Genomic DNA, 26,328 nt, shown 5'->3' with positions numbered 1-26,328 from the left:
AATATAAACTAAAGAAGATAATCTGAAAAGATGACAGAGGATTTGCATTTTTCTCCCTCTGGATTTCTTTCCAAACTGAAAGGCACATTACTGCACTAGTCTCGAAACGCTTACTTACAAATTTGGACCAGCTCTGTAAAACTGGAAAGCTCCCAGGAACAATTTTTGAGGAATCATTTACATCGAAAAGAGCTGTCCTAGACAAATGATTTTGTTTGTCTTGCTGATTCTGAATTACCATTGTGTTATGGAGCAGACAGTGTGGGTTTCGTGTTTGTTTTTTTAGTAATAACAGCTTCTGTGCCTCACCTTCTCGCACAAACCGTGTTTAACCTGGGCACTTTGCAAGGCACTTCCATGACCAGCGAAATGCATCCGTGAGCATTAAGAGTTTGTTTACCTACTTAATGTGCAAGCAATTAAAATGAAGCGCAGTGGGTGTTCCACATTACTGGGGAGCTGCTCTTCTGAATCACCATCCGGTTGCTCGTCCTTCTTTCAGGTCCTGTAAGAGCAAGAAAAGCAGCACACGGTATGAGACTCAGGTGAACCGGCCATGAAGTGCCGTGAGCGACGACGGAGATGCAGCTGGCGCAGAGGCCCCGCCAGAATAACTACCTGCATTACTGCTCGAGCGAGGTTGACTTGCTGACAGCTGACATACTTGCTGCTAGGTTTTAAGAGACCACAAATCCGACCCCTCGGGAGACGAGTCTCTACAAAACCCGCAGAACGCAATCCGTGCCGTCAACCATTTTTGCTATATACCCTAAAAGTCTCCATTATGCTGGGTGAGAAGTAACCTTTCACTCTAAAGAGATAACCCAATTTTGGCCCAGCCAAAGTCTTCGACGTGGTAATTTGCTCCGCAACACTACACTATTTCTTCCTCCGAAGCCACCGAGAAACACGCTGAGTGGCCCCACACAGCATCGCTGAGGAGCATCACCCTGGTTGGACACCGAGAGGCCAGGACTTAGCCCAGACGCTTAAAACACTTGTTTACCCCTATGCTTTGCTTTCCCCTTTATCAGTTTTAGTCTTTGCTTACCCCAACTGTTCACCCCTTTGCGCGTCATTATATCAACACATTGTTTCGCTTATCCGTGAGGTGGGAGACAAGTCAGATAAGCACTTGCCAACAAAATTTCACTCGTTGACGCAATGTACCATGAAAACCAATTTACCCAGGGAAATTTCTCAACTGCAGTAAGTACTATGCACATGAAGGCAAGGGGGGTAAAAGTAACGTAAAAGAGCTTTTGGCACATAAAAGGCAGGTCTCCACAGGACACGTGCTGGGCCAAAACATGAGGCTTGAACCGGTTTTGTTGGCCTCACTGCTTGGTTTTGTTACGGATCGTTCGCTTTCCTCAGCTACCTACTGATGCCTCTTTGTAGCGACAGATTCCCCGGGAATCACATCGCGTCGGTGCTGGGAGATGCTTTTTGCGTAGGTCTTCGCTCTCCTCCGAGGCGTTTCGCAGCCCGCTGCGCGCTCAGAGCTTCCCGGCGGCCGCCTCCTCTGCCGGAGTCAGCGCGGGGAGGCCCTCCCCACGGGACGGCCCCACACGCACGCTTACGGCCCGCATCCCCCCGCGGCGGCGGAGGGGCCCAGGCGAGGCGCAGGCCGAGGCGAGGCCCAGGGCGGGACATGGCCGCCGGCGCCTGAGGGGGCAGCGCGGGGCGGCGGGCGGCGGGCGGGAGCCCGCGCGGGGGCGAGGGGAGGCGGGCGCCGCCCCGCTCCGCCCCTTCCTGCCCCGCCGGCCGCGCCGCGCAGTTGCCGCCATGGCGCTGCGGGCTGCGGCGCCGCTGCCGCTGCTGGTGCTGCTGGTGCTGGTGCCGCTGGCGGCCGGCGCGGCGCTGAGCGGCTACTTCGGCACCAAGTCCCGCTACGAGGAGGTGAACCCGCACCTGGCCGAGGACCCGCTGTCGCTGGGGCCGGCGGCCGCCGCGGCCCGGCCGCCCGCCGCCTGCGCGCCGCTGCAGCTGCGCGCGCTGCTCCGCCACGGCACTCGCTACCCGACGGCCAAGCAGATCCGCCGCCTGGGCGAGCTGCACGGGCGGCTGCGCCGCGCCGCCCTGGCCGCCTGCCCCGCCGCCGCCGCCCTGGGCGCCTGGCACATGTGGTACGAGGAGAGCCTCGACGGGCGGCTGGCGCCGCGGGGCCGGCGCGACATGGAGCACCTGGCGCGGCGCCTGGCCGCCCGCTTCCCGGCGCTCTTCGCCGCCCGCCGCCGCCTCGCCCTGGCCAGCAGCTCCAAGCACCGCTGCCTGCAGAGCGGCGCCGCCTTCCGCCGCGGCCTCGGCCCGCCGCTGCCCCTCGCCGACGGCGGTGAGAGCCCGCCCGCGGTCGGGGGGCCCCGGCCTGCCCGCGCGGCCCCGCCGCCCCCCGGTCTCGGGGTCCGCAGGGTGGTGGCCGCCGGCGCCGGCCCCGGCCCCGACGGAGCGGGGAAACAGCGCGGGGTCAAGTCGCATCTCCCCTTTCCCTTGAGGCTCCTCCGTCCCTTGGGCCCGTCCCGCCGCTCGCCTTCCCCATCCATCCCCCTGGCACCCTCTTCCCCGCTTTCCCCGCTCCCTGTTAATTCCTTAACCTCACAAACAGAATTTGCCACTGAGAATTGTTTTTCCTTCTTTCAGAAATGGAGATCGAGATCAACGATTCCCTAATGAGGTTTTTCGATCACTGCCAGAAGTTCGTGGCCTTCGTGGAGGAGAACGACACGGCGATGCATCAGGTGGATGCCTTCAAGGAGGGTCCGGAGATGAGGCGGGTTGTGGAAAAAGTCGCCGATGTTTTGTGTTTACCGGCGGACGAGTTAAACGCAGGTAAAGATGGGCCTCTTTCAGGTTACTCCTCTTCTGCGTCTGCATGGAAACAGTTTCCTGGACGCCTTGTAGGTGTGTGGAGTTAATTTAACATGCGCTCTAAATTAGAGAAGCAGTCATGAGGTATTACATACGTGAGGTTGCAAACATATATCGATGCTATGATAATGAGTACTTGTTACTTAATGGTCAGAAGAAAAGCACGTTTGAAAGAGTCTTTCTTACTGTAGTGACGCGGACTTTGCCGTTGCTTTGAAGGATATAAATAAGTTACTTTTTTAGCTCTGACTTGGAGAGTACGCGTAGCTTTTGTGTCCGTGTTGTAGCTTCGCTCGTCCAGAAGAGAAGTGCCAGGTTTCCCTGTGTTTGTGTATGATCTGGAGGTTAAGTATTTGGGGACACGGAAATAGGTGCTGCTCTTGGTTCCAGTGACAAGCGTTCCCTTAAAGATGCAAAGCTGGAGCTGCAGCATGCTGCCACTCATATTCATCCCGTAATGCGGAGGCTGAGTAGTGGTAGTCAAAGAGAGGTCTGCACTGAGCAGAGACGTCTTGATTGTATTGACTCTTCTGTCTTTTATAGTTAACGCATTAAAAATCAGAATCTATAGCACATACATCAGCAGATGTATAGCATTTGATATGATGTTTCTTTCTGTGCACCAATGTAATGTGAAAAGCTTGCAATCCAAAACTTCCCTTTTGCACACTAATTCTGTTGTTGAAAACTGTTTATTTTCAGTGCTTGGCCTTTGGACGAGCAATTATTTATTGGATCACGCTGGTTGTTTTCATCATTAGATTCTAATTACCTCTCATCTTAGGGGAAAGTTGGGAGAAAGTCGTTGGTTCTGTAGTGGTTGTTTATCTTTTGCATGTTTCTTGGATTTATTGCAGATCTCATTCAAGTAGCTTTTCTCACCTGCTCATACGAGTTGGCAGTAAGAAATGTGACCTCCCCGTGGTGTTCGCTCTTCAGTGAAGAGGATGCCAAGGTAAGTGCTGGATGTTAAGGGGGGAGAGATTTGAGAAACATTGAAAAGGTGGCTTGGTGTTCAGATACAACTTCCAACCGTGCAAATAATAATTATTAAGTTCTGTGCCTGTTATTCTTCAAACTAATGAAGCACTTTGTCTGGTCTCTGAAGAGCTCTGGATTAATCAAACAGCAAGAGAATTAAATACTGCTGTGGCCTTGATTTGTCCTGATTAAAATGGTCTTTTACTGTTGCGTTTAACTCATATAATGCTTTCTTTTCCTGTAACTTCTGAAGTGCCCTGGACACATCTGTTTCACATGTAGTCTCATATGATAAAGTACATTGATTCCTGAGGATTAGAGGATGGCAGATGAGGTCTTCTAGGCCCTCTAAGACCCTCCCCCTGCCTTTTTCTTTTAGAAACAGCTCCAGGGCCCAACAGATCTCTTAACTTGTTAATAAAACTGGTCTGTTCATAGAACTAATAGAGCCTGGATAAAACTGGATTCTCCTTTGTTTAAAAAGTACCTTTCATCTTGGAGTCCTTTGAAGGGTTCAAGAGAGATAGGGATTTAGGATGTTTTCATTAGTTTGGCTTCCCAAACTGTGTTCAGTGAGACCTCTCAGGCTTTTAAGGAAGCTTGGTTGGCTAAAGGGTAGGTGTTGGAGTTAATGGTCTCCTGTCAAAGTGCTAGAGGGTCACCGTGGAGTTCTGCTGAGACCTGTGCTGTTCAGTATATTCATAAATAACTTGGAGAAGGGGTTAGCAGTGAGGTGGGAAAGTTTGCTGATTATATGAAGTTACGCAGGGTATTAAGGATATGGGGCGCTTGAGAAGCTTTGCAGAAGGACCTTATGAGATTGACCCAGCAACACAATGACAGATGATGTTCAGGGTAGGAAACTAAAGCGATGCACGTGGGATAAGTTGAAACTTCGCACGTGGGATAAGTTGAAACTTCGCACGTGGGATAAGTTGAAACTTCGCACGTGGGATAAGTGGTGGGCTCTGAGATCCATTGTGTCCCTTAAGAGTGAGATTTTTGGTGCTATTGATCCATGAAAATGTCAGCTCAGTTACAGTAAAACTAATAAATAATAATAATAAAAAAAACTTTAATGCTAGGACTTGTTAGAAAAGGAGAACATCAAGGAGAGCATCACTGTGCTGTTGTATAAATCCAAGGTACACTTCCATCTTTTTGAGATGTGTGCAGTTTCGGTCTGTCACATCTCAAAAGGATAGAGTTTCCTAAAAATGTGATTAAGGGTGTGGCATTGCTTCCATTTGAAGAATAACTAAGCTAAGGATCTTGGACCTCGAAAAATGTTTTCAAGTATGAAATCAGAAATGACACAGAAGTAGTGGATAGTGATCTTTTTGTTCTTTTTTGTCACATACTGTAACTAATGGGTACCAAATGAAGCTAGCAGGAGACAGGTTCACAACAAACAGATTGCTTTTTACACAGTGCATAGCCAAGCCGCAGGATATTATGAATGCTAAAACTTGATACGAGTTCAAAGGGCAAGTTGGATGAATTTGTTGGAGAGAATCCACTGAGGTCTATTGAATTTGTAGAAAACCACCTTGGGGCTCAGAGTCCTAACCTGAAAATTACTGGAGCCTGGGAAAATGTGTGCGTTGTCTCTTCTCTAGGCCTGGTTATGAGCATGATTAGAGACAAGATGCTGAACTTGGATCTTTGACCTAATCTGTTGTGTCTGCTTTTATGCAGCACATAGCAGAAGCCGCTTGAGCTGGAACCTTAATTTTTTTGTCAAAGAATTGTTGATTTCATGCTGTAGCGTCCTTGCTTCGGGTTGTGTTTTTCTTTTCCTCTGTGCAATAGTAAAAGCTTGTGAACTGTGTAACTGTAGGTACTGGAATATCTGAATGACCTGAAGCAGTACTGGAAGAGAGGATATGGCTATGACATCAATAGTCGCTCCAGCTGCAACTTATTCCAAGATATCTTCCAGCAATTGGACAAAGCAGTGGAAGAGAGCAAAAGGTAAATAAAAAAGCTTTCAGGCTTTGGCTGGAAGCTTTCTGTGGTTGATCTTGAATTGGATTTAATGTGAATGGAAGTTAAGCATTTCACTTCCAAAGATAACTGAATGGTTGAGCTCAGCTAGAAGAGTTTGTAATAGAGACATTCCAACCCTTGATAGAGCAATATTACTCGAAAGAGCGTGGTTTTTCCTCTGTTGATGCTCTTGTGCCCAGCTAGTTCATTTCCCTATTTTAACCTATTGATCCACACAGGCCTTCAAGGGGCAGCCAGCTGCTGCATCTGATAATGCTGTTTTCTTCCTGGTCAGTCAGAGGAGAGACAGTTGGGTTAAAACAATTAACTTTTTGTTTAAAATGCCCTTGTTTTAAAAACTTCTGTGATAAAACAGAAGACTCTGTGATGAAAAATTCTCCGTGATACGTTCTATTATCTGATTACTTAAAAATCTTGCCTTCTTTCTGCGTGTGTTTATTTGGAGTCTATTGCACTATTAAAGCTCTCTTTTCACGCTAACGGTGCTGAAATGAAATTCTGGAAAAATAATTGTTCCAGATTGGTCCAAACACTTAGTGACTCTAGACCTAAAATAAGTGTTGCAGAATCCAAGAGGCCTGTAACAGCAAATCAGCCTTCTTCACTGTAACTAAGGAAGGGCAAGCTTCAGGTGGTCTACGCAGTTCCCTTTACAAACTGGGGACGGTAGACACTTCAGTTAAGAAATTGTTTTAAGTGCCTTGTTACATGAATCCCAGATCAGTGGTTTGGGAGAGGCGGTTTAAGAATACTGCCTAGGATATTTGATTTTGCATTCTTCTGCAGCAAAAGTGTAGTTTTAGAAACAGTGTAGCAGCAGGAAGATCTTAGGCCTTAAAAGTAACTATTAGTAGACTTGAAGATAACTTCACCAAGTGTCTTCAAGGCTGACGATCTGACACAGTGGTTTGTATTCAGCTAGTTGCATCAGCTGAGAACAGTCACTGGTGGAATAGTGACTGGTTGTTTAGTCCTCAGAACTGCTTTTCTAGTGTCATGGAGATAACCGTACCCATACCTCCTTAAAAGTAAAAGATGAGATGCCTGTGCTGTTTTTCATAGTTAACTCCGATGAGCCGACGTCAGCAGTAGTGATTCAGTATCTGTTTGGTCTTGATCTTGTCCTGTGTGAGCCCATATGATGGGGAGAACTAAAACGGAAATGAAACTTAAAGGATCTGTTGTGGCATGGAGAAAATGACAGAAAAAACAAAGGCGTCAGTAGAATTACAGGATGGGACGTTTTTATGTTGCAGAACTACGTGCATGTACTCTTGTGTGCCAGTTATCTAATTTTTTGAAAGCTGCTTTTGGCTCAAATACAGTGTGTTCATATGAGGATCAATTTCTAATTCATGTGAATGTTCCTCATGCAAATTCAGCAATTGTAAATTCATAGTTTAGCAATTTATCACATGGATTAAACATTTCCATACTTATCTGCTAAGGTTTTATAAAAGAATACAAAATCAAGGTCATGATCTTCAGATTGTATAGATATTGTGCCTTTAAATATTTGATAGAAACCATTTTTTAAGTAGCTAACTTATAACCAGCAAATTCAGCTTTGATGTTAATATGTAAACATCAGTTATATGTGGTGGATCTTTGTGCATTCCTAGCATCCTTGGAACTTCACTTTTATATTCAGTATATTAAAGTGGATCTATGTAACACTCAGCAGAATGGTATTAACAGATTTTTAAATTTCAGAAACAAAAGTATGACTCATTGATGCTCCAGGCTGCTTAGAATGATTTTTTTTAACTTGGTTAGCTGTTTAAAAACGGTATTTTCCTTTCAGTTGGCAGACCAAAATTAGAAATAGCATTCATATTTTGGATCAGAGGAGTAACTTGTAAAGTTGGTTTTTAGCTATTTGCAGCAGAGAAGACGTCAAAGAAGTTGTGTTCCTTAAAGGCTTGCTGAGCGAGGAGGATCTAACTTAGACATTAAGAGTGATATAAGAGCTAAGTATTGAGACAGTTAAAATGTAATTCTCAAACACTCGTGCAAGTACTATGTATCTTAAAATTACCTTTGGGGGTTTACCTGGAAAATCAGACTGATAAGTCTAGTTTTGACAGTATCAGCTCAGTATGTGAGAAGTTAAATGCATTTAACTTTTGCCTTTTGAGGTTTACATGGAACTTGGAACAAAATCAGTTGGGATGAATTTGTCAGCCTTTACAGAAATCTTCTGCCAAAATACTGCATAGTAAATGGGCGAATAAGAGGAATGGCAGTTCAATTTGTCCATTTTTCATGCGTTTAAGCTTCTGCCCTTCATATCTGCTTATTGATTTTTGCCTTGGGCTTTGCGCAAATACCAGTGAGACTGCGTGGGAAATCAGGCTGGAGCGTAATGTGAGTTGCTGCTAACCTAGTGTGTGCCTCCCAGTCCCCGTTTGCAAGGCTTTCATCCAGCCCAGCTCCTTGGTCCAGCTCCAGTGGGGCAGGAGGTATCCGGAGTTGGAAATGAGAGCTGAGGATGGGAGCGTACGGGACTGCTGCGTTGTGTGGCAGCACTCTTCGCTGGCATTTCTGAGTCTGATGTGGCATATGCCAGCCAGCACAGAGACAACTCTGCTTATTTTGCCATGAATGAGTTAAAAGCTGGTGGTTGCAGACACTGAGTTTGGCTTTGGGGAGGAGTTGCTGTGAGTGAAGGGTGGGCAGGAAGAAATGGCTGGTGATAAGAACCTCTCCTGCAGCCAGGTTGGCTTAAGAAATGGTGCTGTGAAATGATCACATGGGTTTTGGGGAATTTAAGGCAGTCCGGGGATGATTCCCCCTCATTTTAGCAGTGTTAGAGCTGTAGTTGTGCTAGATTGTCCTTTAAATTAAGGTCCTCACTACATCCTTTCTTCAGCCTACTAGGGAGCTAAGTAAAAAATATATTAGGCCACAGGTCATTAACACTGAACTGTGAACAGACTGTCAAGCACATTGCTGTGATTGCCCATCATACGCTCTGTCTATCTCTGCGTAAGTAAAATGAATACAGAAAATAAGAACCGTGAGTGAGAACAGAAATAAAAGGTTAAAAGAAGCAGACAAGCAAGAGCCCTAAAACCCCTCTGTCCTTCTGAAATCTGAAAAATAACCTGTTAGTGTAGCTTGACTCAGGGGAAGAGATTGATGTTTTCAAATTTGTTTGCTTTTAGTGTCTTTGCTGTTTGAGCAGTGATGGCCTTGCAGGTTTTAATCCCTATATTTTATAGCCTAGCCGGAAAGCTCTGTTTCTTAACTGTGTATAAGATATCCCTGGAAGTTTAATAGAAATATACAGTGGTTGAAAAAATCCATACCTGTACTTTTGAGTTAATGAGAACTCGTTCAGCAGTCCTTAAGTTATAAGGTGGAGCGGGCTCCTTGGGAAGAGCAGATGCTGGAGGCAGGGTACTGAAGGACCACGGTAGTTTCATCCTGTCTCTTGGCTCTAGCCCTAGAAGTTCAGCTCCTAAGTTGTAGAGGGAAGCAGGTAACAAATTTATGCACCTATAGAAAGAAAGGGGACACTAAAAATCTTGCCAAGTTTGGAACTGCGTGAGCAGTGTGTTCACACATGTGTCTTCCTAAGCAGTAAATAAAAGCTCGCAAAGTGTTTTGCCTTGTGCAGGAGGAGCGTGCTAGTCCATCCCACAACGTAAGGTGGCAGTCTTAAAGCACTAAAGACCGAGCATAATCTGAATCGGGTAACCTGGTGCATTTAAAAATAAGTGGAGATCTGCCACTGCCGATCGATTAGAACAGCTTGCGTCTCGTGACCTAGTGGGTGGAGGTGCAACTAATGCTTTCTTGTCTATAGAGAGACTTGTCCTGGGTCTCTTGGTAACTTAAGAGTACAGCTGAGAATGAGAAGCCATGCAAATGACAAGTATACCTTGTTTATAAGACTAGAAAATGTTTGGTCATGCATATGTGTGTACATGCATGTCTTTTTTTTTTTTTAATGGTGTAGCACAGCTCCAAGACAATGGGTAAAGTGCTTCTGCAGCAGTTCGTTATTCAGAAAATCAACCTTTGCGATGATGGAACGTCTTTTAGTTGAATGTTGCTTCAATTTATGTGTGTTTATTGTTGATTTGTTATTGGCTGTTTTGTTCTGGAAATTTGAGGAGGACAGATTTACTTATAGAACCTTATTTTTGGTCCAAGTGCTCCTTTCTTTTTGGAAAGTTTAGATTGGGCTATCCAAAAGCAGAAAGGGGAGCATTTGTTTGTATGCTCTTTCGTCATACCAATTCAGATGGAAATAGCTAATTTAAAGTACTAATAGCCTCTTGTATGTAGATCTTGCAGTACAGCAAGGTGCTTTTGAAGGTGAAAGGGATTTTCTCCTTGTGTTTGCTTTTTCCAGAGAACCAACGGGAAGGTATTGGTATCAGTATTCAGGAACCTGGGCCTGACATTGAGTTTAGCCATAGTTGTATTAGTGACCTCTTACTGCTAGCACACCCATTCATGGACCCTGTCCTTCTGAACCCACTGCAGCCATAAAATGTAAGTGTCTAGTAAAGGTTAATTTTTAGGTAAAAAGCATCTCTTGGACCTCACGATAGGTGCAGTGAGCCTTCCAGGACGACTGTCTTCCCTACCTTCTTGCCTGTCTGATGGTAAATGTAGTGGTCACATTTCTAGGGAAAGGTGGGGGCCTCATAGGCTGCACTAGCAGGACTATCTTGTATGTAAAAAGTTTCTTAATTACAAAAAAGAAAAAAAGTATCAAGAAGAGTTTAATATGTTAAACCAGGTGATTTGTTTTACTGAAACGGCATACTCAGGCAGTTGCCTGAGTCCAGAGAGCACTTTATTTTTGTGAAGACAAAACAATTGAATTTTATCTCAGTCTTCCTTTTATGGAAAAGGATCTGTGATTATGGAATAGGATCCATGCTTATGGGCAAAATACAGTCAAGCTATGTAACTATGTTGCAAAGAAGCTAATGAGGAGCTCATCTTCCCCAAACTGATGTTTCTTCCACTGGAACCTAGACCTTACTGAAGTTATCCCTGCTCTTCGTTGTACTGGTAAAACTGCCAGATGACAGTGCGTGCACGCATGTCCACTTGGCATTGTGCTAATATGGAATAACCCCTGAAAGGCTGCTCTTACCAGTCAGCACTTGTTTAAACGGATAGAGAGGATCCAGTTTCCCAAAGCAGCACTGTTTATGGCAGGATGTAGAGGAGCGATCAGGGAATAGCACCTTACCTAAGAAGAAGCTGGAGTTCTTTGAGACACGTCCATGTGCCACAGCGTGTCTCCTGTCCTTGCTGCTGCCTACTGGGAAGGTAACGGAGTGGGTCTATCTGTGTTGACATTGTCTGGAGCCAGAGTCTTCGAGAAACGCCAGTGAAGAGCAGTGTCTGGAGCCCCACAAGTGCTAAGATAGGTGGAGAGCATCAAAATAGTAATTACAAGATAAGTAATTTTTTGCTTGGGGCATACTTTGAGGATATCTGCTATTCATTAAGCTACTTTAGACTTCTAGCTGCAAATATCTAACACGTCTGCCCTTTTTGCTCTTGAAAGAGAACATGAAAATACCTGTTTTCATTTGTGCTGGCCAAATGGTTTACTAGATGGATTGAGATGGCCCTTTTTGTGCAGTCATCTCGGTATTTAAAATACTTGGCTAATGATTCAAAATATTAAACTAGCTGCATATACATATTGCAAAATACTTAGTGGTTTCCTCTGAAAGCATGCAGATTCTAGGTACTAAAAAAAAAAAGACTAGTTGAATTTGAACTTACTCCAAGATCAAGTGAAGGTGAGCTTTGTAGCTTAGCCTAATACAACTATCATTTAAACATTCTCCCTTCCCAATTTATTGCTAGCTTTTATTGTTTTACATAATTTGCTTTCCTCTCTGCGGTTCAGCTAACAAAACAATTGCTAAACTTTATGTAGTTGTTCAGTAGTGAATAGTGTGTCCTAATCATTCCTTTCAAAACTATGATTCAGCATACAAGAACTCATGTATGACCTAGAAACAATTAACTGTTCAAAACTTTCCTGTTGTGGTAAGTACAAAGGGAACAAAGCAAAAGGGTTTCCACGTATTCAGAGGAAATTATATGATTACTGTATAAAACCTTTGCTCAGATCAAAATCTTCTGGTCATTTCTTTTATCAAAACTTCTTTGTTAACGCTGGGATCCCATGTTTCCACAGTGCACGTTCTTGGCTTTCTGCGTGCGTCAGCAGGTTCAAGGCATCCTGCATCCCTTTCTGGGAGTCATAAACCAGTGTTTTTGATCACTCACTGACCAGCAAAGCAGCTATCACGTGCAAACGTAATGTTTCAGACGTGATTGACATTATTGGAAATGCAGAGCAGTTTACAGCCAGATTTGTATTATGGGGGGTAACTTTAAGGTGTGAAGTGCTCTTGCAGAGCCAGATCAGAAGTGTCTGTACTCCCCAAAGGGTCCCTGTCCTGGATCCATCCATCCATCCATCCAGGTGCAGGTGACTCCATGTGGCTTTGTCTGGGTCGGCTTCAGGGGTATCCTCACCTTGTTCCTTTGCTCTTTGGGGTTTTGGAAAAGCCTCCAGTGAAAGCTTCTGGACTGGGTGATTGTCAGCTAATCTGCTAACAGCATAGTGATATATAATTTACCAAGATAGAGTTGTTTGACTTCCAGTGCATCTGCTCAGAGAGGAGAACAGGCCATGTGCATTTGATGGGTAAACTTATCTCTCTCAGAAGATGTTCATGTATTCACAGAACAAAGTGCCAGCTCTACAGTTTAATAGACCATAAAGCTAGTATCTGTACACCTAAAAAATATGCAGGTCATGTCTTAGTTTCCAGATGATCAGAGAAAAGAGATGACTTTCACTGAAAAACTTAAGCATCTCAGACAGCTTGACCTAGGAACGTCTTCATACCATGTTGTATGTTTGTTTTGATAGCTCCATCTTCCAAGGATGGGCCTTCTGACATGATTAAAGAGTACTTTAACCAAGTAGGAAACCAAGTAGAGCCATGAGACAGAATTACACAATTCTCTAGAGGTCCTTGCAGCACATTTTAGTGGCACAGCTGTGTCTGGATTTCTGAAGCGTGCATGCGTGTTTGCAGACTTCTGCCACATACCTGGGGATATGTGCTTAGGGATTTCCTCTGCAACGGTGTGTCTTTTTGTGCATTTGCCTAGAACTTGACATTATTGTCTGTGCCCTTCAAACCTCCCAGAAGGTAATTAATCTCAATGTAATTGCCTAATACTCGCTTACTTAGAATTGCTCTGAAAAGATAGCTCAGCAATTTTTATAGAGTCAATATCATTTTATCTAAAGAATTAAAAAAAAAAATCAAGCAAAAGAATACCTAGACAACTAACATACACCAGTGAACTGGTCTAACCAGTATCTAACCTTACCTTGGGCAGTTAGGGTTTAGCAAATGCAGTGATGAAGTACAGTGACTTTCTTGGTATGATTTGTTTCTAGCTTATAAGAATTACAACATTTAGCATCAGTGCCTGAGCTGCTACTGTGACGTATTTAATTCTCTGAAATCGATAAGAATGTAAGAGTTTGGCTGATTCGGAAGGGAGCACGTGAAACTGCAACTAGGAAGTTAAATGCAAACAAATCTAGGTATCTTTGGGTAATTAACTCACGTGATACTGGATAAGAGCTGTGGCCTTTTAATCAGGGTTTTAAATGAGTTTTGCTTGTTCTTATCACCTTTCCAAGTTGACCTTTACAAACAAGTTGACCTTGTTTGGAAAGGAAGAAAATGTTGTTTTTGTCAGTGTTTGTGGGGATGTACTGTTTTGTTGATACTGATTGCGGAAACTAATGAGCACAACTGGGGTCTGTTGTTTTACCGTTTAAGGTAGAATTTTTGACACATGAGTTCTTAATACCATTTGGCAGATTTATTTTCTTCTCCCCACTGGTAATACACTGAGCAGCAACACTGCTCAGTATTTCTACTGTGCTCTGAGTCCTACCTCGTAACACCATATTCCTTGACCTCTGCTGTTTCCTTGCAGATCTAGGGTTCCTCTGCCTGTTTTCCCAGAAATATTTCACTGGACAAGCTGGGGGGGAAGCAGAATTCGTTCCATAGCCGAAAACGGAGATTTTTAAGTCCTCTGTTCTGGCTCTTATCTCAGGGAGAAAGGACAATGTGCTCTAAACTTTGTTGTTTAACAGTTGTTAAACTTCTCGTCTTTGAAGTTCTCAGAGGGATTTTTACCTTAAGTGAGAAGGTGCTGTTTGAAGGTTGGCCAGTTAAGCGTTGCTGTAGGATATGTTTCTTTTTATCCGATTATCTCTTGAGGTTTTGGTTATCTCTAGCTGAAAGTCATTTTAGTGCTTAGGAAATAAACTTTGGTTAAAAGAACGTGAATTTCTTCCATATCTGGGGTGATATATCAGTAGTCCTAAAAAGGTAGGAACGAATCCCCTGTTGAAGATGGATGTGCTGGTGCAGGAGGTTCAGGGTTAAACCCAAGTCTACAGAGATCAGGGAGGACTAGAACTTGGGTGTCCGTGCTTCTCTGTAGTGCTGCTTTTGCGTGATGAGACTTAATTTTTGGGGGTCGTGCTGAGGAACACTGAAAATAACTTCCCCATTTTTAGCTGTGGTCAGATTTTCTTAAAAGGTTACAGCTGAAATGCACACATCTCTTGAATGAACTCTGCTGCATCTTCTGCCTGGTGGCAGCCACTTCTGCTCCTTTCCAAGTGTGCCATAAAACAAATATGAAACCAATAGCCAGCAATCATTTTCAGACAAGTGGTTAATATTGCATGGTGAAGTTTTATGCACAGTCTCTTCATCTCATTTTTAGGTTGGAAATGAGGTTTCTTTTTAGTGGTCAGTATGTTTTTCCTAGCCATTTACTGCTGCTACAAAACTAGGTTAATTGAAATATCATTAGCAGTTGTTCAAGTAGGATATCGAGAACTTTGACACTCCTGTGCAAGGCTGAGTCACACATCTTTCATGAAGATTGACCGTGGAAGTTTCAGGCCTTTGGTTTAATATTTTATTAGCTTGTGCTACTGTTTTGAATTTATCAGTATTTTGTTGATTGTGTTATGTGCTCCCAGTTTGAATTTATCAGCACTGTCTGAGCAACAACAACCTTTGCCTGTGTCCATGCCTGGAGGAGGCAATCCGTCCCAATTTCTCTGTAATTAAGTGGTGCTATTGCTGTTTTAACCTTGATGGTAATTTTTATGGTCATTACTGTATGATATCAGACTTCAAACTGGAGTGATGACTGCAGAGACTGAACAGAGGGTGCTTCAACAGTCTTAGACAGAAATCAAATATCTGGCGCTGGTGAGAAACCAAGCAGGTTTTCAATATATTGTGTTAAAGAGACTAGCAAAAACTTGTCTGTGTATCGTATAAGGAAACAGTCTTAATCCTTATGAAAACAGTACGGTGGGAGAGATTTCACTCTTCCTTCTCCGAAGTGGTTTGACCTGTCAGCATTAGGATTTCAGGAGACTAAAGAAATAAACTCGGGTTTTCTTTCCTTATTCTTTAGAGCTTGTCTGTGTGTGTATGCTATAACACGTCTTCTGTTCTGGAAACACATGTTTTGCTGCTCTCTTAACTAAGTTAATCATGGGGTTTTTTGTGATTTACTTCTACTCTAAAATTCCTGCTAGCATCAACTGGAAAATAAAGCCAAATCTTGCTGTAAAGTCAGCACCGATGGCCAGAATATTAAATCCATCCTTTTCCTTAGCATCTCTGAATCTTTTGTTTTTAATTTTATGGGATGTAGTCTACCTGGCTGTGGAGTGAATGATGCCTGTGTGCTATGTAACACTTCTTTTGGAGACTCCAGTGGTACATTGACATTAGCTCCCTGTTTAATAAACCGTAAGATTAAAAACCACCCCATTTAAAAGCTGTTTGATTTTGGTCTAAGTTTGTAATTAAATGGGATATACCAGGGTGGTGCCAGTATGGCTCTTTTAAAGGGAAGCATCTCTTGGAGCTCTTGAGAAGGATCAGCAAGCATACAAATAGGGTGATCTGGGGTAATATGCTAGATTTCCAAAACTCTTTCAGCAGGTTTCTATGTGAAAAGAAATTGAGCAGCCCTGGATGAAGGGGGAAGGTCAGTAGGTGGGTAAATGGTGAACAAAAAGAGGGGAAATGGAGGTGGGACTGGTTGTTTTCATTGCAGGTCACCACCTGCAAGGATCTGGGCTGCTCAGCATGTTGTAACTGATGGAGAGAAAGAGGTGAGCAGTTAGATGGCAATGCAAATGCAGCATATTTATTCAGGGCAGATAAGATAAGTAAATTCTTCCAAACAGTCTCATACGGTCTTTCTACAATTCACCCTAACTCGGCTTGAAAATTGCAGATGGACACATCCACGAAGTGATGCACATGGAAAAAGTGATCTTAGTCTGTCAAGTGCAATCAGAGATAACTATTACTGCTCAGGAATGAAATTTTGAGGTTCTGCTAGTTCTCCGGAAATAACTTCTGATTTAAGAAAATAGAACTGACAGCATCATGGATGTAGTATGGATTTGAGAGATGGCTTAATGTCTTGAATTCTGTGCATTTCCCATACTCTGATCTTAAAAAGGATATAGTTGAGCTGGAAAAGGGTGGCAAAGTCATGAAATGAGTAAGCTAGGATTTATCAACTTGGAGAGAAGATGACTCTGAAGTTATGAGTAAAAAAGATCAAATTGTAGGTGGCCTCTTCAAACAAAAAAATTAAGAGCTAGCCAGAAAGCAGTGTATGAAGCTGTGGAACTCCTTGATGCAGGATGTTGTGAATACTAGAAGCTTATATGGATTCAAGGGGAGATTTGGCAAATTTGTGGAGGAAAGATGCATTGAAAGTTCCTCTCTAGAAAGAAGCCATGTGTGACCTAGGAGATCCCTGAGCTGGAAACTGTAGGTGGCCAGAAGAGTATCCCATTCTAGTTGTCGTCTTCTCTTCTTTTCTAGGCATCTATTTTTCCCTGCTGTTCCTATTTGTTGATTGACAGGAGGGATATGAACGTGTCCTCAAACCTAAAAAGACTTCCCAAAACTTGGTTGGGGGGGGGGATAGAAAGTAATTCAATCAAAAGAATAAGAAGAGAACAAAGGATGGAGGGGAAAGGAAGAGGAGTCAAAGGATCCAGAAACTTTGCAACTTTAAAATGAGGGAATCAGAGCAGGGAGATTATATATAAAAGGGGAGAGATGCAGCCAGAATCTCTGATTTTGGAGGAGCTGGAAGAGGGGCTAAAGTGTGGTGCATTTGATGTGAATGCAAACCTCTCGGCGCAGCAAATTTATAGGGTGAAAAAAGTGTAACGTCCTCCATACAGAACCTTTTGGTGGTTGTAACACTTCTTTTGGCTTTTTTTGAACAGGAGACGGATGCAGGTTCCTAGGGGTTTTGAGGGGTGGGTTTTGGGTTTTTTTTTGTTTTGTTTTTGCAGGTGATGTTTTGCCTAAGGGCAGGGAGGAGTATGTGTGTATATGCACATATGTGTCTAAGGAGTATAGTCAAAAGACTATAGGCTCCCCAGGGACCAGGATTGTGCAGGGCGTATTTCAAACTGCACAAACACTGTGGCTATACGGAGCCAGTAATACAGTACCCGTCATGTGCTTGTACTAAAATACTGTTTATCCGAACAAAGTTCTTCTGTACAGGTAAGTCCCTGGGTTAACTATTTTTCAGTTGTTTCGGGCTTTAGGTTCAAGCAGAGGAGACACCTCCTTTTCAGACCAATCAAGATGTGCCGCATCTGTGGGTGGACTTTACTTGCCCCTTGGTGAGCGCGGGTGTCGCTAAACGTCGCCTTTTTCTCGGGAAAGCTAAATGTGTATTTACACATCCTGGAGTGACCTGGGAGAGGCGCCTGGAGATGGTGCCAGGAAGCCATCCTCCTCCTCTGGAGCAAGGGGCAGATAGATACTCCTCTTGGCTGGTGCTTCCTCGTGCAGCAAGCCAGCTGTTACGTTTCCTTTGGTCGAACCATTCTTCCAATGCGTAACCTATTGTCCGAAAAAAATAGTCTTGCTTTTAAGCCGCGTTAGTGATGCGAATCATTGGCTTAAGTTGACAGGAGTCACCACATTTATAACTTGAACTAATCATTTGTGGAGGGAAAGCTGTTTTCTCCACCGGCTGGATTGCTGGTTTCAGTCTAGCCTTTGGTATAAAAATATAGTGCTAATGTACTTTTCAAACAGATGCACCTTATTATTATCAAAATACTTCCAATTATTATTTTATCAAAACATGATTGTTGTTTTAGCATGATGCACAGCTCAAAGTATTGGTGGTCCTAGGGACAGGCAAGAAAAACTCTCCTTAAAATTCTGCGCTGGCGATGGTGTGCCAGGGAGGGAAGCAGTTTGCACGTTAAATCAGCAATTTGTTTGCTGTGCAGGTAATCATGTGGTTGTGGTTATGTCAGAGGGTAGCAGCGTTTGCTGTAGCTTGTTAATGTGCCGGTAAGTTTGTGATTAGACTTAATTTACATCTTGAAACTGAATTGTCACCTATCCTTTATTACAGCAGTTGAAAGAAGTTTTTAATCCTCAATTTAGTAAAATTAATGCTGAAAACTTTAAAACTTCCCAGGTCGAAGAAGGTGACAATTTGCGGCCTTCCCTTCACCACACCTTGGATTAGTTTAAGCAGAAACTTAATAAGATGACTCAAAAAATTTTTAAGTCATTTGATGTATTTAGAGAGACTGGAGAAAAAGAGTGTGTTTTAATACTAAGTCATTTTTCTTTGTGAAGAGGATTGAGTCCTGAATGAGCTCCCTTAATCATTCATTATGCTTTGTCATTCGGATGCTTTTTGCTTTTGGTAGGGAATAACCAAAAAAAAAAAAAAAGATTGACTCTAATGATTCATATTAAATGCAACTCTGAATTCTGGGAATAGCTATGTTGTATTTTAGTCATAGCGCTGTACTGAAGCAAGTCTATACCTCTAGTGCGTATTTGGCAAAAATCTCAGGGAGTTTTCTAAACACAGCCCACGACGGGAGAATAACTATATGTATTTGCAATGGATCTGAGTTATGGGAGTTATGAGTTAGCAGGGTGTCCTGATGCCTTCCCAGATGCCGGCAGTGGAAGAGAAGTCCAGTCATATAAGATGAAGGGCTTGATTTGGTTTGTGTTTTAACAGAGCCTTGCAACTGGCTTGGGGATTTGCTGCTCTTACCTGCTGATGGGAGGAGGCAATGCTATTTTTAAAAATGTTATGTTTAATCCCAAGCCAGTATATTAATTTTAACATGTTTATTGGCGCTTTCCATAACTGAGACTAGTACAAGTAATTGGGTTCACACAGGATGTCTGAGAGGTGCACAGGGTATGTGGGTGCACACCATGAATCTGGTCTTTGCTTTTGTTTGCCATATTCCTTCGTATCTAGCTATATTTATTACAGCATATATTACAGGTTCTTTAACTTGGATGCTTTTAAAAAGCCCGTTACATACTGAAATTCCCAAATAGGCTTTTATAGGGCACCAGAGTAAAATAAGTTCAAAATCTACTTCTTTAAGCTTTTGCTACTGACCGCTGTGCAGTATGTTGGTATGCTGGTTTTGAAGCATGGGCTCTTCCTGATCCTTTGCTGTTGTTTTGGTTTTTTTTCTAGTTCAAAGCCCATTTCTTCACCTGTGATTGTACAAATTGGACATGCAGAGACACTTCAGCCGCTGCTCGCTCTTATGGGCTTCTTCAAAGATGATGAACCTCTCAGGGCAAACAACTACGTCAGACAAATGCATCGGAAATTTCGCAGTGGCCGGATTGTGCCTTACGCAGCAAACCTGGTATTTGTACTTTATCACTGTGATCAAGCGAACAGCTCTAAAGAAGAGTATCAAGTGCAGATGCTGTTGAATGAAAACTTGCTGCCGTTTCATCACTCAAATAAGACCATCTCTATTTATGCAGACCTCAAGGACTATTATAAGGATATCCTTCAAAACTGTCACTTCAAAGAAGAATGTGAATTACCAAAAAATAATAATACTGCTACTGATGAACTTTGAGGAAAATAGAGTGGATTTTGTGCAAATAGATCTCAGTTCTGTTCAGAAGATGTTGTGAACAAGCACTTTTGATTTGCTGCTGCTGCCTTGACTTTCTAAACTTGCAGATTTGATGGTCGTGACTTATCCGGCTGTCTCCGTTAGCTAAGTGAAATGTTTGCGTATTACTTAAGCAGAATTACAAAAGCACATGCAGTAACAGGGTTTTTGCTTTCTAACAAATACGTGATGCAAGGTAAAGCGTGCCTGCATGTTTACATGTGAGAATAAGTAATTTTGTAGGTCATGCCTCTTACGAATATGTAGTAGATGGATTTAGGAGCTGAGGCAACTTGCATTTTATCAGAGCTGGAGTCGATTGGACTGATTCAGTGTTGCTTTGCGCTGGCTGTTTTGCTTGCTTTTTTTTTTTTTCTTAGGTCAGGCATGAGATAGTTCCTGCTGACAAGTTTGGATTTTTTGTTCCCTTTCCTGAGCGTTGAGGAGGGAGAGGGTGCATATTCCTTCCCTGCAGCTACCCATCTTTTGCATGGACAGTACTGCATGAACATCTCTCGTCTCAGGCATTTAAAGCAGGAGGAGTTGCAATGTTTCTGTGTACGTTATCTGCCTGAAAAGGGTCAAGGAGTTAAAATTCTTACAGGCATCAACTCATCCAACATAGCCAGTTAGCCACTGAGGTAAGTAAATTCTCTTTAATTAAAAAAAACAAAAACAAAAACAACAAAAAAACCCCAGCTACTCTTCCTTAACGGCGCTCTGGGAGATGCTGCGGTTCTCTGAGCTATCTGGTGTGTCTTTTCCCTTGATACCATCAATTTCTTGTGTTAATAGTTTGGGCCAGGGCATTCCGGTCAGGCTGTGTTGTAACTTTGAATATCTTTGTCCTCCTAAAGTGCTGACAGTGTTCCTAGAAGCACTGGTTGGAAGGGACCTCTGCAGATCTCTAGTCCAGCCTCCTGCTCGGAGCAGGATTATTGCCAACCCAAAATGGGAGTAGGTTTCGGATCGTAGTAACTGTCCAACTGAGACTTGACTTTTGCTAGCTTTAAGGCACTGACCATGGTATGACTTACATAGGCCTTAGACTTTTGACGTGCTAGCTTGTTCTTGAAACAAAGCTGGTTTTAAAGAAATGTATTGCATACAAGTGCTGGTGTTTTAAAGCAACTGCACTTAAAGTAGGTTTTTTTGCCACTAAAAGAGGGCAAGTATTTTAGAGAGAGCTGCAGTGTAGCAGAAGAGGGAAGAATGAAGATAATTGTCCAAAAATGTATGAAATACAGTAAGTCAAATGAAAATCCTCCCTTGTCCAAAAGGGAATGGAAAAAAATTGTCCCAAAGCAAATGAGGGTGTCGTTTACAGTGTTGGCAGCTCTCGAAGCGTGTACTTGCACCCTCTCATGAGTGCTCTGGAGCTCACCCTGTAACGTGAGGGGTGGTTTGCTCCATTTATTGGGAAGGGGGTCCAAGCCTGGTATAAGCACTTACACTGTGTATCTTACGCACTATAAACATTTATACCCTTGTTTGCTTCAAGGTAAGTAGTTCTCGTAGCCTCACCTTCAGGCAGGTTAGACTGACAACGTAACTGCTGCACATGCAAAAAAGGAAAGACAGACCTGGACTAATTTGAAGCTGAGAAATAAAACTGTGAGTCTGTAATTGATTTTTATTGAGGATTTAGGCTTCCGTCACTTCATTGTTTCTTTAACACTGCTTGTATAAAAAAATATTTTGGGTCTGTATACCTGGACGTTAAGCAGAAATGAAAAAAAATGTTTCTTTAGGATATCATAGTGACATGAAATCATTGCGACAGCTCTCTTGATGGAGTTTGATCTGTTTCTTCTATGGAGGCAGATCAAAACTGGTGGTTATTTTAGCATTAATGCCTTAGTGAAATGCTTGACTGTGTTAACTATTGCTGCCAGTCTTTTCTGAAACTTATGAAACGGATAGGGAGGAGTATCAATACTGAAACAAATGCAAAAAAATATGTTCAGGATAACTGTCAGCACTAGCACATGACTTTTACTGCTATTTTATATCAGCTTTGCATGTGTCCTTTTTTGCGTGATCCTATCTTGAAAGGAAGTCAAATGATCATAAAGCCCATAATAAGCATCTGTCACAGAAATTATTGTAGGACAATAGTAGAGGCAAGTTATGAAGAAATCGGCCTTTGCTTAAAGACAGTTAAGTTTGGTAAATAGCAAACATAAGGTTGTGAAAATTCACCTTTGAACAAATAATTTTTTCCCTGGGAATGAGTCACCTTGTGTTCACAGGATCATGATTTGAACATAAGGGATGAAATCCTGACTCTGTTGGAAATGAATGAAAGATTTTGTTTATCAGTGAGATTATGATTTTACCCATCATCATTATTAAAAGATATTCCTCCATACAGAAGGAGGCCATACGTTGCCCTTAACTACTTTTTTGATCATGTGCCGGATGAGCTGGAAGAACCAAATAGTTCATTTTTGTATAGTGAAGCATCATTTACTTCTGTGTTACCAGGTTGATTGTATTATAAATAAAATCTGTGCAGTGAACTTCAGGGATGACTCTTCAGAGATGATTTAATATTTTGCTTTGGAGTACAGTTCAGTCATTTCCAGCACGACAGATATATCTTCAGTGGCTGTCATCAATTAACTTAAGAAAAATGTGCTATTTGGTTTCTGATCTGTATTTAAAGGATGTGCTGATTCACTCAGTTGGCATAATTAGAGGCTGAATGTGGAAACTTTGCACAGTTGTAGCAACAGAAGTGTTTGCACATGTATATGTGCTAGGCACGCGTTACATTAATAATGTGACTAATTCTTACCGCTTGGGAGGTGACTTTAGTATTACTTGCTTGTTTAAAAAAAAGAAATATATATATGTATTTGTGTATGTACTGGAAAGGAAAACCAAAACAGATGGGAACACTTCCATAAAGTTGGGCACTAGCTCAGTGAGCGGTGCTTGGACACGTGGCCCCATCTCATGGTATTGCAAGCTACCATATCCTGAAAAAGTCCTGCAAAGAAAATGATGCTTTCTCTGTTCGTATGGCTCTGGACAAACTGCCTCATCTCAGTCATCCACTGGAGACTCCATACGTAATCTTTCTGCAACTGGAAACTCTCATTGAAAAATACTGACAGTGTTCTTCGGTGCTGGCATTAAATGCATTTGATATGTATTTTGTTTTGTTAAATGTCTGAAGCTTAACTGATCTCTCTGGCAAATTCATTTTTCCTCTGTGTGGGTGCCATAGCTATAATGCTGGTCAGCATAAAGCTGCCTAATCATGGTATGTGATACAAATGTGTGACAATACAATCCTAACGGGATGAATTTTGTGAACTTGTTTTGGATTTTGTGCTGTGAAATGTGAGAAATTGCACATTTTCTTCATCTCACTCTTGTGTACAGTAATAATGACATGATCTTTAGTAGCACAGCTGTGTTCTGCTTCAAAATATATTTAGTAGCTTGCCATTACTTGCACTGGTGTCTCTGATTATTTTAAATTCTCAAATTGCTCGGTAATTAATATAAAATACCTCGATTGGGTCAAGACTTTCACTTTTTTGAGGTGAGTGAAAATTTATTCGTGTTTCCAGGAGCCTTGATTTTTTTAAAAACAGTAGTCATGGTCTGATAAGCTTCTAACAGCTATAACAATAGTATACAAAACCTCCAGAAATGATGTGCATTTTGAAGTAGAATGAACAGTACACACATGTTTTTGAGCGATCCAGAATCGATTGCAATAGTATTTTCTTGAACATTATCAATTTCTCAATAAGACTTAAGTTTTTGATTTCTAAAAAAGAGTTAGAAACATGCATAATGCAATACTTTCTAACCTGTCATTTCTTGTAGGTATTTAGCAATATGTCCTCATTACTGAGCATCCAGTAATTACTTAGTTACCTTTAGTTTGTTAATTCTGTAATTACCTGTACTTACAAGTGAAGCTTTGCCTACAGTATATTCACGTGCTGAGGATGTAGCACTTTGGGAAGTGTGTTGTGACTAGATTGACACCATCTTTGATGACGGGCTGTTTCATTTTCAGATATGTTGGTCTCCAAGACAGATTAAAGCAGAAAAGGATTGATGCTGCTTTGTTAAAAATACCTGTACATGGGAAAAGGAGGGAACTGTCTCTAAGATACCATGGTTTATCGTTGAGCTGTCGAATTCCTTGCTTTCTCGCGCTTTAAATTAGCACAATTCCTCCCGATTCTGAGTCCTTTCAAACGTGGCCGTCCCAAGAACAGACCTCGCTGGATCAGAGTGAAGGTCTCTCTTGCCCTCCATCACCTTTGAAGGGTAATCAGTCACGGATAATGAGCGAGAGGTATAAAACATGCAAACCATATGCCGTGGCAAGTCCACCAAAGTATGGTGCCAGCACTCGGCACATCAGGAGCTTGTGAGCTGGGGAGAGCTTGTAACCTTGTTCAATATATTTCTGGAGAGATTTTCCCCACCTTTCCTCCTTCTGTGAATTTGTCATCTAGAGCCCAGCTGAGCTTTCATCACCCATGCGATGGTGAGCTCAAGGTTTGTATATATGTATGATGTAGAAGTGGTTTCGTTGTTTTAAACTTCTCTGTTTTTCTTTTTTGTTGTTGTTGTTTTGGTTTGGTTTTGGTTTGTCCGATGGCAGTGCTGTTTAGCTGGAGCCCCTTTGTACGCTGGTAATGCAGAAGGGGAGATCTGACCCTCTTGCACCAAGAGGGCACGTGTGCGTTTTGTCCTTTCAGTGTGCTGCTGTCTTCAAACTCAGCTTTGTCAGGAAGACTCAGCGACTCCTGCGTATCAGTTTTAGCTTTTGAGTGCTGTTTTTTGCCTGACTTATGAGGATTTGTGGTCTAGTAGGTAGAAAACTTTTTTTTCTAAATTGCTTTGTTTCTGATGTTGATAAAGTTTTTGCAGAGGGTTTTTTTTTAGGTTAATTGTGGAATATATGCCAGGTCTAAACTAGATCCTGCTTCCAAATCTCATTTATAGTGGATGTTTTTGTAAAGGCAGTAGGGCTTTTTCCTCTACCCCCCTCCTTTGTTTGCTTCCCTAAGTGGAAGATGAAGATTGTATATATGGATTAAGCTGCATTAGGGTTTTTTCAAATGAGTCTAACACTGTAAAGAGATATTTTTATATATATATTTTTATACTACAGCTCAGCTATAAGCTTGATGAAGGACCCGCTCCTCTCATTTGATTTGAACCTTCCACCTGCGAGACTGGAAATGCAGTCGTGTTTCTAGGAGCCTTTCTGTCACAGTACAAGACAGGCTTGTTCGCATCACGATGCGTGTCGGGCAGTCCACGCAAGCTGTTACTCATCTCATCATTGGCTTCTTCGTGCCTACAAATAACTTGATAAATTGTTCTGGTATTTTTCTGGAAATTAAAACCAAGCTGCCCTATCTGTAATCCCTGTTTCTTCTTACACTAGGTACTTCTGCTAAAGCACAGCCAAAATGCCTGGCTCTTAATCCTCTCCAACCAGTCTGTTGCGTTCACTTGTTTCAATGCTTTTAATTAGGTGTAGTTATTTAATGTGTTTTTGAAGCATCACTCTTCAACTTTCAGAAATATATAATACTCTTACTCAGACAACATGCTGTTCTGGAGGACGCTGCCCAATTGTCATGACATTGCAGAGCAGGAGATACCATAGGCTGTCACGTGTCCTCTGCAGCCACCATTTTACAGAATATCTTTCGTAACCATGTCCACCTATTGATTAAAACAAAACAAAAACACCCTAAGCTACTAGTTCCTGGAATATCTGCCAAAAAGCAATTTAATAAACCTTTGTCTTTTGGTTTCCAGCCTAACTTTATACCTGGCCTTTGTGTACCAGTTCTGTTTTCCAATGTATACTTACCTGCCTGCCTGATGTGTTTGGAGCCAGCACTTACATCCCATTTCAGTCTTTGTTTGCCAGGTTTAATAAGTCAATCTTTTGGTCTCTCTTCTCACCTGACTGATTTATTAATTCTTCTGTGTACTGACTCTTGCTTCACTTCAGTTCTTTTGAACATAAATTATAACAATTGTGTTCGGTTTTCCAGATGAGGACTTGCAAATGGCTCACTTGTTGGCAGAGGCATTTCCCTTAGTTTCCCTATTGGGAAAGTTAATCATTATGCGAGTGAGGTTTTTATATTTGCTGGTTTGGTTGAGGCCTGTTTTTGTGGTGCCACAGAGGTTTTGTGCTTTGACTCCCATCTTCTGCTAGATAAATTTTCAGTAGTTTTCACAGATCACTTCTTGTGCAGGGGTTTGGGTTTGTGTGTAACTGCACATCCCCTCTCCTGGGCAGAGTGTTGCTGGTGACATTCTGCATGTGTGAGTTGGAAATTTGTCCGTTTGTCTGCACGTCCCGTCCACTGATGATCCAGGGCCTG

At 42.4% G+C, this 26,328-nt stretch overlaps 1 protein-coding gene across 1 annotated transcript; it reads left to right on the top strand.

The window, feature by feature from the left end:
* The first annotated feature begins 1,733 nt into the window (after positions 1–1,733).
* MINPP1 (multiple inositol-polyphosphate phosphatase 1) lies at positions 1,734–23,401 on the top strand. The gene is made up of 5 exons (XM_064513553.1): positions 1,734–2,335; positions 2,641–2,829; positions 3,726–3,823; positions 5,690–5,823; positions 19,501–23,401. The coding sequence occupies exons 1-5, from the start codon at positions 1,789–1,791 to the stop codon at positions 19,898–19,900; spliced, it is 1,368 nt and encodes a 455-aa protein (XP_064369623.1). The 5' UTR covers positions 1,734–1,788; the 3' UTR covers positions 19,901–23,401.
* The last annotated feature ends 2,927 nt before the right edge of the window (positions 23,402–26,328 follow it).

The sequence above is a fragment of the Dromaius novaehollandiae genome, chromosome 6, assembly GCF_036370855.1.
Source record: "Dromaius novaehollandiae isolate bDroNov1 chromosome 6, bDroNov1.hap1, whole genome shotgun sequence".
Taxonomy (NCBI): Eukaryota; Metazoa; Chordata; class Aves; order Casuariiformes; family Dromaiidae; genus Dromaius; species Dromaius novaehollandiae.
The sequence above is the reverse complement of the archived record's forward strand: the minus strand, read 5'-3'. Positions and strand labels throughout refer to the sequence as shown.

What these genes read in the sequence shown, in the direction of transcription:
- MINPP1 (XM_064513553.1), top strand. Translation starts at nt 1,789, where the DNA reads ATGGCGCTGCGGGCTGCGGCGCCGCTGCCGCTGCTGGTGCTGCTGGTG. An exon ending in TCAGTGAAGAGGATGCCAAG is followed by an intron (nt 3,824 to 5,689) that starts GTAAGTGCTGGA and finishes GTGTAACTGTAG; the next exon opens with GTACTGGAATATCTGAATGA. An exon ending in GCAGTGGAAGAGAGCAAAAG is followed by an intron (nt 5,824 to 19,500) that starts GTAAATAAAAAA and finishes TTTTTTTTCTAG; the next exon opens with TTCAAAGCCCATTTCTTCAC.